This window comes from Equus asinus, chromosome 11 (assembly GCF_041296235.1).
Source record: "Equus asinus isolate D_3611 breed Donkey chromosome 11, EquAss-T2T_v2, whole genome shotgun sequence".
Classification (NCBI taxonomy): domain Eukaryota; kingdom Metazoa; phylum Chordata; class Mammalia; order Perissodactyla; family Equidae; genus Equus; species Equus asinus.
Genome location: NC_091800.1, coordinates 25,499,074 through 25,511,468, shown reverse-complemented (window position 1 = coordinate 25,511,468; position 12,395 = coordinate 25,499,074). Strand labels below are relative to the sequence as shown.

Here is a 12,395-nt window from a genome sequence, read left to right as displayed (position 1 = left end):
GAAAAAATTAAGCAATAACTTCAGTCGCCCGTAGTTCCGCCACAGTAACACAACTTTTAAATTGTTACGGTTTACCTTCAACCGATACACCTATTTTTTAGAGTGTTTTAATCATACTTAGGCAGTTTCTTAAAGCATCTATGGTTCCAAGCAAACGACAGAATCTCCAGGCAGCAGAAAAACACTGAGGCATGTGCTGGAAGGAAAAGGCCCAATTCTCAGAATTCCCCACCCAGGAGGTCACAGGATTGTAAGGGGAAGAGAAAAAGAAAGCAGCCGATCTTGGGCACAGCTCCGAAGGGTCACTCTCCTTCCTGCATTGAGTCTGAGCTCCTAAGAATCAGGAGTTGGTGCTGGACCTTGCCCTATCCAGAGCTGAAGGGCTGGCCACAACCTGGTGGCACCTTCCCAGCCAGAGGACTGCTCAGGGACCCCTAGGGCTGAGGGAGGGGCAGTGGAGCCCGCCCCAACCCCCAACCACCTGGGAAAAGGAAGCAGAAAAAAGAGAAACAGCAGCAGTCACCACACTTCCTCCACATCTCACTCTTGGGACATTACTGACTGGCAGAAAGCAGCCACACAGGAGCCGCAGAGGAGGAGCTTTGGGCCACAGCCTAATAACACGGAGGTAACTTCAGTGTTTTCTCTTCTACCCCCGGGATGAGGAATGAACAGAGGCTGTCTTATTTTCCTCCGGGGGCAGCTGAAATATTCTCCTGGTGGTGAGATGTCCCTTCACCTGTCCCAGCCAGGTTTCCTCTGACTAAGTTGGGAACAGGTCTTAGGCTTAAAATTTGAGATTCTTGAAAAATGTGAGTAGTGTTCTAGAGGTGATTTACCTGGGTAAGACGTTGGAAGAAACCACTTTGCTCTGACTGGTAAATTTGTCCCCAGTCAACAGTATTTATTAATAGCCAGTGTTTACAGGGCGCGCTGCTGGTCCTGCGGGGAGTTCCAAGGGCAGCAGGAGTTACTATGAGCCGGGGCCACCCTCTTCCCTCAGTGCACTGGACCCAAGATAGTGTCCATTTCAGGGTCCAGGCTTACAGGAGGAACAGGAGGCTAAAAGCCACAAACTAGCAAGAATTGAAGACATCTTTTGGTCATTGCTACTGAACTAGGAATGTCTGACTGGAGCTTCCTTTCGCCTCCTTCTCTAACTGCTGAGGAATGTGAGCCCACTTTCTCTGAAGAGGGCTTCCCCCTCCCCGCCCCCAGCCCCCACCCCCTGGAGAGAGGTCAGCTGATGGTGACTCACCCGCCCTTACTTCCCAGCCCTTTCAGAGCCCAGGCTTGCATTTGAAACCTGACATTGTAAAGACACTTCCTGCTTTTGGAGTAGCCTCTCTTCTTCCGTGCGCCTGCATGGGTTTGCGTTCCCTAAGAAAAGAATGGCTGATGTGTGCACCTGGCCTTTCTCCCCTAGGATTTAGCAGCAGCCTCCATGGGTTCTGTGAATTCCCGAGGTCACAAGGTGGAAGCCCAGGTGGTTATGATGGGCCTCGACTCAGCCGGCAAGACCACGCTCCTGTACAAACTGAAGGGCGACCAGCTGGTGGAGACCCTGCCCACCATCGGTTTCAATGTGGAGCCTCTTGAAGCCCCAGGGCATGTGTCTCTGACTCTCTGGGATGTCGGGGGGCAGACTCAGCTCAGAGCCAACTGGAAGGACTACCTAGAAGGCACGGACATCCTTGTGTATGTGCTGGATAGCACAGATGAAGCCCGGTTGCCCGAGGCCGTGGCTGAGCTCATGGAAGTCCTAGACAACCCCAGCATGGCTGGTGTTCCTTTCTTGGTGCTGGCTAACAAGCAGGAGGCACCTGATGCTCTGCCGCTGCTTGAGATCAGAGACAGGCTGGGCCTGGAGAGATTCCAGGACCGCTGCTGGGAGCTCCGGGCCTGCAGCGCCCTCACTGGCCAGGGGCTGCCTGAGGCCCTGCAGAGCCTGAGGAGCCTCCTGAAGTCCCGCAGGCGGTGTGTCTCCAGGTGAGCGCAGGTAGGGCAGGGACTGGGGAGAGCAGGAAGTCTTGACCTGCACAAAGCAGCTTATCTTCGTTCGTCTGAACTGGAAGAACCAGCCAACCCTTGAGAATCTTAAACTCAGTTTATCAAACAAGAAATCCTTCTGCTCTTGGACAAGATGTTTTCTTTTTGGGACTTTTGGCACTGGTGTTTATGTTGAAAACCAACTATTCTTTGAATGATACTCTAAGGATAAAAATATACCTCAACCAACTTCATTTAATAACTCATTACTAAGTGTGACCAGAGCAATTGTAATAATAGAGTGACAAGTGGCTGTGTAACATTAATACCTAAATTCATGGAGGGAAAGAGGTTTCAAAATCCGATGAGAATATGGTCTGGACGTGGTCCTGATCTTACGAGCAATTTTCCCTAGTAGTCCCTGGGCACGTGCCTTGACGGCTCTGAGTGCAAGCAGCCAGGGCCGGCAGGATTGAGCCAGCAAGGCTGCTCCCACAGAATCTTGGGTTTAGAAGTTCACTGGGGCGCTCAGCCAGGGGTTCGGGCCTTCCAAAATTTATCCTCGTCTCCAATCCCATGTAACTATTCTCTACCCTTTTGTCATCTTGTGTTGGTCTTTTTCTAAAACGCTTCATTTTTTAATTTCTTTTTTCCTTCTCTTTTTCCTTCTTGTAGCACATATGTTTCCATAAAGATCAGATTAATCAATGATTTCATTTGTTTATTCATTCATTTAATCAAAAAATATGGAGAGGGGCTGGCCCCGTGGCCGAGTGGTTAAGTTCGCGCGCTCCGCTGCAGGCGGCCCAGTGTTTCATTGGTTCGAATCCTGGGCGTGGACATGGCACTGCTCATCAAACCACGCTGAGGCAGCGTCCCATATGCTACAACTAGAAGGACCCACAACGAAGAATATACAACTATGTACCGGGGGGCTTTGGGGAGGAAAAGGAAAAAAAATCTTAAAAAAAAATTTTTTTTAAATAAAAAAAAAATATGGAGAGCATTGAATTTGTGGCAAAAGGCACTGAGCTTTTAGATATGAACCAGGTCCTCCTGACGGAAGGTGTGAATTTTGAAGATATCTATAAGAGAAACAAATAACTCTTGTTATTAATGAATACTTTCTATAATCTGAGTTTTTTAATGGCACACGGCTTATATTTGGCTTCTGCTCTCGTGTTAACCAGCTCTAAATGTTGGCTATTCCTCCCCATCCTGGGCGAACATCGGCCTCCTTATAGCTCCTGGTGGTAGTTCTGCCCTCTCTGGAGTGACACAATATAAATTGGCCTTCCAGACCCTTCCAACGTCTCAGATCTGCAAGGTCCCTCTACCCAAAGTCTTCCTTCCCTGCCTCAGGTTAGGTGTGCCTAGTTCTTTCCAATATTTGTCAATTCACGTGTTTCAAGACTTCCTGAGTCAGACACAGGAAAGTGCAAAGATACAAAGACAAATGAGACAAGGCCTCAGGCCTCCTGGAGCCCTGGTTGGGGAAGCAGTAGACTATAGCTCCCATAAAAATGCGAGGACAGAGGCTCAATCAGCAACTGCTTATCGAGCACTTACCAGGGTCAGGTTCTGTGCTTGGTGCTTTACAGAGATTATCTCTAATTCCCCCAACTCTGCAAAGGAGGTATCATTCCCATTTTATTGAATTAAGAACTGAGGCTTGGAGAGGTTTTAACTTGCTTGAGGCACAGAGCTTAAGTGACATAACTGCAGTTTGAAACCAGACATGTCTAGCCCTAATGATGACTTCATTGTTCCACAAACTTCTAGAAGGTTGAGGCTGAGGTTGACCTTCAATCAGCAGATGCAATGGGGGTGCATCTAGTCCAAGGGAAGAGACTGCTTGGAAGCACGAGGGAGAGTGTAGGAAGGATCAGTAAACCCGAGTGGTGGCTGTAGGGGTGGAGGAGTGGGCGAGGGTGGCACAATAAATAGGAAATAAAACTGGAAAAAAAGTTTAAGTTGGGAAAGGCTTGGACTTTCATAATCAGGAGTTTGGCTTGGTGAAGTGAAATCATGTGACTTGACGTTTAGGAGGATAACTTAGTGGCAGTGTGGGGGCGGAATAAGGAGAAAGAGGGGACCCTGGGGGTGGGAAGGCAGGGAGACCAGCTAGATGCCCATCGCAGTAGCAGAGGAAAGGAAGAGAGATGAGGAAATTGAGAGCCGTTTCCAAGGGAAAAAGCCGAGAGAGTAAGAATTTGAAGACGGCTCAAGACCTTGAGTCTACATGACAGGAGGGATTGGAATGGCATGAACTGAGAAGGTGGACATAGGAGGAACAGTGTGGGACAGGGGCCAGAACCTCCGGGTTCTGCTTTTGAAATGCTGGGTATGGACATGTTGATAGCTTCTTTCAGATTGTTCCATTATCTGCAGTCCTCGAGACACCAGGTACCCTGCTGATGCACCTGCTGGTTCGTGCTCACGGAGCCTCATTTCCTTACGTGATTTGTTGCTTTTTATCGCAAGCTTGTCTTCAGTAGGCTTTGCCTTTCCTGTGTGAGAGCACGGGCTCCAGGGTCTCAATTTCTGTCAGATGATTTTTTCTTTGCGCCCACGTCCCAAGATAAGCTATGTGCTTCCTCGTCCTTCCCTGAGCTCGTGGGCAGCACTTTCGAATCCCCTTTTAAGGAAAGGGTATCTCTTTGATGCTCTTGCTTTTCTGCTGACCTCAGACCAAAAGTTTCTCTCCTCCCAGCAAGCGTAAGGCCACGTCTCCCATTCCGTACAGATGTGTCACCTCAGCCCAGTACCTAGAGCCTCAGTTCGGCTCCTCTAGGATCTGCATGGGCTCCAGGCTTCCAGCTTACACTTAACTGTATGGATGTGGTTTCTCTCTTCATTGCTGCCACTTGAGGATTTCCCTTTCTTTTGCTCAACGACAGCATATATTAAAATAAAATATTTTTTTGGTTATAGTTTACTCAACATTTCTCTGACTCTGTAAGGGGAAAGGATCCATGTATCATGCGGCTAGATGTCCTGAACGTGTTCTGGCCCAGAGCCTTCCCCAGGTGCTGACAGGAGGGTGACATGATGAGATCTGTACTCAGGAAGATAACCTGTGCAGCAGCCATGTTTGGGTGGAGAGAGGATTCTGAAGGCAACAAGACAGGTAAGAGGATGACCAGAGTGCCTTTTGACTGATATGCACACTATTGGCACATTGGTCTGAACGAACATCCTGTCACCGCAGCATCCCCATCATGCTGTGGGCATCTTTTCCCCATTCTCTTGACAGTCCCCCTGCTTCAGCCAGGCCAGTCTCCTCTCTGACACTGGGACACACCCTGCTCTTGCCCAGGTGTGTGCTCCTCGCGGGATGAGAAACGTGGACAAGGGGGCCAGCAGGTAGGTCTGGGGGTGTGCCGACAGCTCCAGATCCTTGAAGAGAGATGTGCTTGGTTTTAATAAGCCCCAGGAAGTTGCCTTTCATCGGGTCCCTTGGAAAAAGCCCCCTTGCCTGCAGTGAGCATGGGAATCCTACAGGACGCAAGGCCCTGGGGCACCCTCCTGGGATGTCGGATGCCCGTCTATGTGTGTGCCCTGGCCTGTCAACCTTCCATGTCAGCAGACAGTGCTTGTAGTTGCAGTAGTGACCCCAGAGGTGGCAGCAGTCCTCCAGGGTCACACACACTTAGGGAAGCCTCCCGACTCCCCTGCTCCTCCTCAGACCTAGGTTTTCCTCTCCCCGCCTACTGTTGGAATCCTGCCCACTGTTTAAGGACCCTCGGACCCCACCTCTGCAGGAAGCTTTGCCTGCACACGCCAGCCCCCGTTCATCCTCTCTCTGAACTCCTGTGGTGCTGACTGGCCAGGGCCCCCTTCCTAGTGCCCAACATGGTTCCGCCTTAACTGGGGAGGTTCCACATGTGAGTATGTGGTCTCCCCAGACATAGCATAAATTCCTAGAGATGAGAGGCCGTCCCTTACATCCTATGGCCTTTGTCAAATCCTGAAACAATGTCAGATACTGAGACTTGCTCATAAAACACCTGGGTGAGTAATCAAGCTATTGACCCGAGTGTCATGGCACGGAGTCCCCAGGTCCTCTGAACTGTCCAGAACAAAATCCAAAACATGAGAACGCCAAGAGGCTCATTGGCTTGAGAGCCAAAATGGCAGCACAAACCTATACTTCAGGCATCTTCTGTAGTTCAAACAACAACAAAAAGTCATACATACTCTTTCTAGAACATGTTACACTCAGAATGACCTGACTCTTAGTCTGTGTGGGAGGTGGGTGCTAAGTGGGGACCTAGAGCCAAGAAGTGTCCAAGAGGAGAGTGTGGAAGGGCTGGCACAGGTAGTGGGGTATGGTGCAGGTCCCCACCCTCGGGAAAGGCTGAGCCCCTAGAGGTGGCCAGTGAGACCAGGCGCAGGGCCCAGAGCCAGTGCCCCGGGGGGTTGGGGGAGGCGGGCAAGGATGTGCTACTGTGTCTGGGCAGTGGCCTGGCCTTCCCCACTCCAGGGTTACCAATCCCTCCTTCTGCTTCCACCCTGACACTAAGGGCTCTGGAGGGAGGGTGGGACCCCATCCGTTTTCAAAACCTTCCCTGAAGACCACGAGGGAGCTAGCCTTGCCCGCCAGGGAGCAGGAGTGGCAACAGGTCAAGGCTGGCCCTTATCACTGGGAATCCACACCCCTTGCTGCCACCAACTGAAGGGAGGGGGGGAGGGGGTGCGGTCAGTAGTCAGCAGGGTGGCCTCAGTTCTTGCCTCCCCACCTGAGGCAGGCCGGAGCCCTTGGGGACATGGAAGGCTGGGTGGGTAGACAGAAGGGCCTCCCCTCCTGCTTTTCTGCTCAAAGATACATGTATATATGCATACATGTATTTATATGTATATATTTTACAGAGCCACAACACAGGGAAAACAAGTCTTGCTATTTTATTTTTTATTTTATTTTATTTTTTGGTGAGGAAGATTGGCCCTGAGCTAACATCTGTTGCCAATCTTCCCCTTTTTTGCTTGAGGAAGATTGTCCATGAGCTAACATCTGTGCCAATCCTCCTCTATTTTGTATGTGGGATGCCCCCACAGCATGGCTTGATGAGAAGTGTGTAAGTCCGTGCTGGATCCAAACCCACGAACCCCTGTCACTGAAGGGGAGGCTGTGAACTTAACCATTACGCCACCAGGATCGCCCCGATCTCTGTTTTATTTTGTTTTTTAAATGGTGCTCTCCTTCCCCTAGAAGTATTTTTCACTCAGAGGTCCCTGTTCCCATTCACCCACACCTTTCAGATCCATCAGCCCCCCATTAATCCATGAGAGTGAGGCAAGGAGCGGGAATGTGCAGAGCGGATGTGGTTGTAAGGTCAGAACAGCACGTGTCTGTTTCCTTCTTATGCATAGGTGAATCAGACGGTTTAATCGTATAAACGAATCAGATGGTTTTTTCCTGCAACCGCTGTGTCCAATGAGAATTGTTCTGCTATGGAGAGCTGATTACCCCTTTGTGCAGAAGGTTGAGTTTCTCCCTTTCTGACTCTTTGATTTTGAAGATTGTTCTCCTTCCCTTCTTGGTCAGAATCAATCCTGTGGTGAAAGTAAGAACCACAGGAGTGGAGTTTTGGTTTGGTCCTGCTGAGTTTTGGTTTTCAGTTGTCCATCCTCACAATTCTACACGCTCGCCTCCTACGGCTGAGGCTGGGGTAATTGTGTCCTTGAAAGTGTCACCCAACACGTGGGTGAGCTGGGACCTTGCCTTTCCTTCTCGTCCTCAAGGCTTTAGGTCGCTCGTCGACACGTCAGTCCCAGCCTCAGCCTTAGGTGAGGTGGTGAGGTCACCTCAAAAAAGATTCGCCTTTTCCTCAGAACCAACATGATGCAAGTCGACAAGGGTGGGGCGGCTGCTCTCTTCCAGGAACCCCCCTGCCCCCACATCCTCTGCCTTCCGACAGACAGGAATGATGAGAGTGGTAATAAGTCTGTGCCTCTTGCCTGAGCCTGGATCAAGATGGGAGAGTCCCTGAGTGGGAGGTGGAAACCCCAGCCTTTGCTGCAACCTCTTGGGCCTGTAAGGGCAAATACAGGTTAAACATAAGAGGCTTAACTCTCCCTGTTGAAAATAGGGGAAGATATTTCTCCTCCCTCCCTTTTCTTAGAGCATTTCCTTTAGAAAACTTGTAAATTCTTTCCTCTGTCTCTTTGAAATGTATGCAAATCTTTTTAAAAGCTAAATGAGCCTCTTGCCAGGTTTAGGGCTCAGGAATGTCTTTCTTGAGGACCTGGGCACCATCCCTTTGAAATGTAATCCTCAAGGGAGATGGGGCCCCTGTCTCCCAACCTCTGTGCGAGGAGAGGAGCCTAACTGGGCGGGAGCGGTGCTCCAACCTCCTGTCATAAAGACATGAGAAGTTTGTTTTTCTTTAGGATGAATCCAATTAGCTAACACAGATGGTGACCCCAATTTCCAAGTGAATCTAGGATGAACGCTGTGTGACAAATGGTGCCGTCAGGTCCTGCGACTTGAGGACTGGTTATTGTTTATCGTGAGACCATGCAGGTAACGGGCTGTATCTGCCTGGCTGTGTAAAGGCTGAGATTTCTTTCCGTCTGTGCAATCTCTCAGCGCCTTGCCTGCGATGCACATCACATTCTGGCTTAACGCTTATTCAAGAACGAAACTGTTTTCTTTCTCTACCACCTCTGTGGAGAGGTTTTCTGGGTTGGCAGGAGATTTGGTTTTAATTCTCTTTCCCCCCACAGACCCCACTGGCCTGGGTCTGCGAGGTTCTAGTTGCTCCCCTGATTAGTAAAACGACGTGGGTAATCAACCCGAACACATCTAGAAGGTTTCTGGAGGGCACTTCATCAGGAATGATGGACATGAATTCAGTCTGACCCAGGGCACTCTCCTCCTGCAAGATTATGAAGCCCTGTGAGTGCCTCTGGACTTACCAAGAAAGATTTCTCCGGGAGTGGACGGTGACCCATGCATTCCCTACCCACACGGCTCGTAAAAGCAGCAGCTCAGGAAAAACAAAAACAATTTTAGAAAGGAAAAAAGTCTTTTATTTTTACCACATTGTCTTGGTTTCTACTCCTCTGACACATTCACCCTTAAGGAAATATGGTTATGCAGCTTCAGATTATAAGTATTAAAAATTTTCCATGAGAAATGGCATTGTTCTGCCTCAGATTTCAAGCTAAAACCTAATAACGATTCCTTCTTCCTTGCCTCCCCACAGCAGCCTGGAACACATGGATATCTTTGCAGCTTACTTCAAGCGTGAAATTGCAAACCTATACAAATTAATTCTCATAAAATCACTTCTAATTCTTCAAATAAAAGGAGGCATCATGATTATAAATTATCTCTGGATTATGAAAATGACACCATATCATTTTGCAATTTTTATTCTACCTTTTCTTTGAATTCCACAAACTTCAATTTTGTATGGCATTAAGGGTTGGCTTAACCTGGAAGAAAAAATATAAAGGATACAAAGAAATGTATATATTGGGGCTGGCCCCGTGGCCGAGTAGTTAAGTTTGCAGGCTCTGCTTTGGCAGCCTGGGGTTTCACCGGTTTGAATCCTGGGCACAGATATGGCACTACTCATCAAGCCAGGCTGAGGTGGTGTCGCACATGCTGCAACTGGAGGGACCCACAACTAAAACTATGTGCCGGCAACTATGTGCCGGGGGGGCTTTGGGGAGCAAAAGGAAAAATAAATTTCTTTAAAAAAAAAAAGAAATGTATATAAAGATTTTCAGGGTTATGAAAATTCTTCTATAAGAGAATCACTACCAAGATGGAGATGCAAGCCCCACCCTCTGCTCAGTTGGTGCTGTCTGAATGCAGTTGAGTGAGCGGGCTGGGAGCCTGCCCTTGAAGTCAGTCAGAACTGACTAGAACACCAGCTCTACTCCTCACCAGCTGGGTAAGCTGGGGCAAATTATTTAACCCAACTAAGCCCCGGCTGCCTCCTGTTCAGAATGGGAATGATAATAAGAGGTACCTCAGAAAGTTCTGGTGAGAATTCAGTAAGATAATGTGCTCATCTGGTCAACTTGTATCTCTTGAGCACCTACTATGTGCACTGCACTGAGCTATGTGCGAGAGCTACAAGAAGGAGGAGCTACAAGCACAGTCCCCGCCCTTGAACACACAGTCTCACTTTCAACAACGGACCACTATTAATATTAAGTCATGCTAAAGAGCGTTAAAATTGCAAATGAAGCATAGAGTTCTGGGGGCCAGACCCCTTCTCCCACTCTTAGAATTCTTCAGACCCAGATTTGTTCTGGAGTAAACAGGGTGCCATGGCTGGTGAAAGGGTAGAGGTGGTGGGAGTGCAGGGTCCAAGACTGCTCTTGTGATTCTGAAACTCCAGGCCCTTAGCCTCCATGCTCCTCCCTACCACCTCTATTAACATCTCTGTTCTGGTGCTTCTCTTCTGCCCTTCCCCAGTCCAAAGCACTTTCAACTGAGAAGCAAAAGCCCATGATTAGTGTCTCCTCCACACACTTTAAATGCACCCTCCTCCTTCAAAGGTTTGTAGGTTCAATCCATAGGAATGATTTCAGAAGCCTGGGCATTGAACCCTACACTCTATTCCACTCCTCTCTGAAATTCTACAATCACAGAGTCATCCCTGGGATTTCCCTTTAAATGTGAATGAATTCTCAAGATGTTTTCAGGAGAGGTTTTGTTAAGGAAGTCTTGATGCAAATAATCTATAATCAATCTAAAAAATCAAAATTGGAGTGAGTTTATTATGAGCCAAGTTTGAGGATTATAGCCCAGGGTCTTCCTTCCCCAAGGATGGGAGGGCACCAAAGAAGTGGGGTGTATAGAGTGGCTATATATTGTCTTGGAACAAAGAGCATGCATCACAGATAACAGGAATGTCTCTTTTATTACTGTCATGAGATGTTTAGCTGACACAGCAGGTCTGTAGTCAGCAGGTCAGTGGTCACAATGTGAGTACAGCAGTTCAGTAATTAAAGCTTAGCTTCCAGGAAGAGATGCTTATCCTTAAAGAAATGTTGATATAGAGCCAGCCCAGTGGCGCAGAGATTAAGCTACATCCCTATCTTTAAGGTCGTCATTCTTGTCTTTGGGACATTGTAAACGTTTTAAGTAGATGTACAATGCGTGCTCAACAGGCCATGTCAGGCCCTTTTGGAAAAACAAGGTCAAACCGAGTTAGTTTTAAACCCAATGGCTTCCTCATATACACCAATATATCCTATTGCTTTTCATTTATTTATAAGAAGCAAAGCTCAAAGTTGAAAACAGCTGAAAGAAGTATAGGGGTGCTGCCAAAAAAGAAAGGGCTGGAATGTCACAACTTGCCTAAAGCTATAATGAATGTGGGCCACATATCTGTCATTGCCCACGCAGCAAGAACCTACTGTGTGCAGAAAGCAGGTCCAAGAGGGAAGGTCTGGGTGTGTGGGAGGGCCACCTTCTCAGGCACTTTGAAAAGGTGGCCTCCAGCACAGAACTAACTGGCTAGCCCAGGAGCACCCCTTCAGGATGGGGAGTGAGAAGGGAATTAATAATCTGGCCCCTCCTTCCTCCCACTCTCCCATTGTCTCCATCAGGGATTGGCTTCCCAGGGTGCGGAGCAGGGTACACAAGGGTGGGGCATGGCAACTGGAAAATCAGCAGCACCAGCTCTTTATTTCTGTGCAATAGAAAGTGCTAAAGTCCAAGGTGATGCGGGCTCGTGAGTCAAGGAGTCAAAAGAAAGATTTCTTGGACTGTCAAGGTCTGGCAGTAGTGCTCTTTTATTCAGAGAATAGCATGGAGTAGCATGGGGACAGACCCATGGGCAGTAAGAGCTGCAAACATGGGTTGAGGGTAGGGCCAAATTTAAGGCATAGGTATGTGAGTTCTCTTTACAAGACAAAGGAAAGATTATGTAAAAAGTCATTAAAATGGTATCAGTGCAGCTGGGGTCTGTTATTGGGTGGTCCTGTAACTTTGGCTAGCAATCAGATCGGATTAAGTCAGGACATCTTATGCTTCCCAGAGATGATATAGATCAGTATGTAGGGCAGGACGCCTTGATCCTCATCACAAGGGACAAGCAGCCAGAAGGTGGCTTCAGTCTTTAATTGGAAAAGCCACTTTTTCCTCAGTTGTATCCTACACTTTGAGTGGGGCTTCTCTGAGTGTAGGACAACATCCATAACCCAGGAAGAAAAAGAACTGAAGATCACAAATCCCTGGGCCTAATCCTACCTGGGGAGGGAGTCCATTTGTTTAGGCCAATATTCCAAACTCTTCAAGCAAGTCATCTGCAAATGGACCCCCTTCTACCACTTTGAAGATAAGCTCGAGTTCTCTAGGTCGATCAGATGATCCTGAGGAATCAAGAGCTCTGGGAGTGGGGATGAGAAGCCTGCTGGTTGTTTTGTTCTGACACAGC

At 48.4% G+C, this 12,395-nt stretch overlaps 1 protein-coding gene across 3 annotated transcripts; it reads left to right on the top strand.

Moving 5' to 3' along the window:
* Positions 1-247: 247 nt before the first annotated feature.
* Positions 248-2,697, top strand: ARL11 (ARF like GTPase 11). 3 transcript variants are annotated; one of them, XM_014851426.3, is made up of 2 exons: positions 248-628; positions 1,427-2,697. In XM_014851426.3, exon 2 carries the CDS (start codon positions 1,445-1,447, stop codon positions 1,991-1,993), a length of 549 nt encoding a protein of 182 aa, XP_014706912.1. In that variant the 5' UTR covers positions 248-628; positions 1,427-1,444; the 3' UTR covers positions 1,994-2,697. The 3 variants fall into 3 exon arrangements, with proteins under 3 accessions (XP_014706912.1, XP_014706913.1, XP_070376727.1); XM_014851427.3 differs by having other exon boundaries at positions 251-722; XM_070520626.1 differs by lacking the exon at positions 248-628 and adding an exon at positions 647-812.
* The last annotated feature ends 9,698 nt before the right edge of the window (positions 2,698-12,395 follow it).

Coding starts and splice junctions, on each gene's coding strand:
- ARL11 (XM_014851426.3), top strand. CDS start 1,445: ATGGGTTCTGTGAATTCCCGAGGTCACAAGGTGGAAGCCCAGGTGGTT.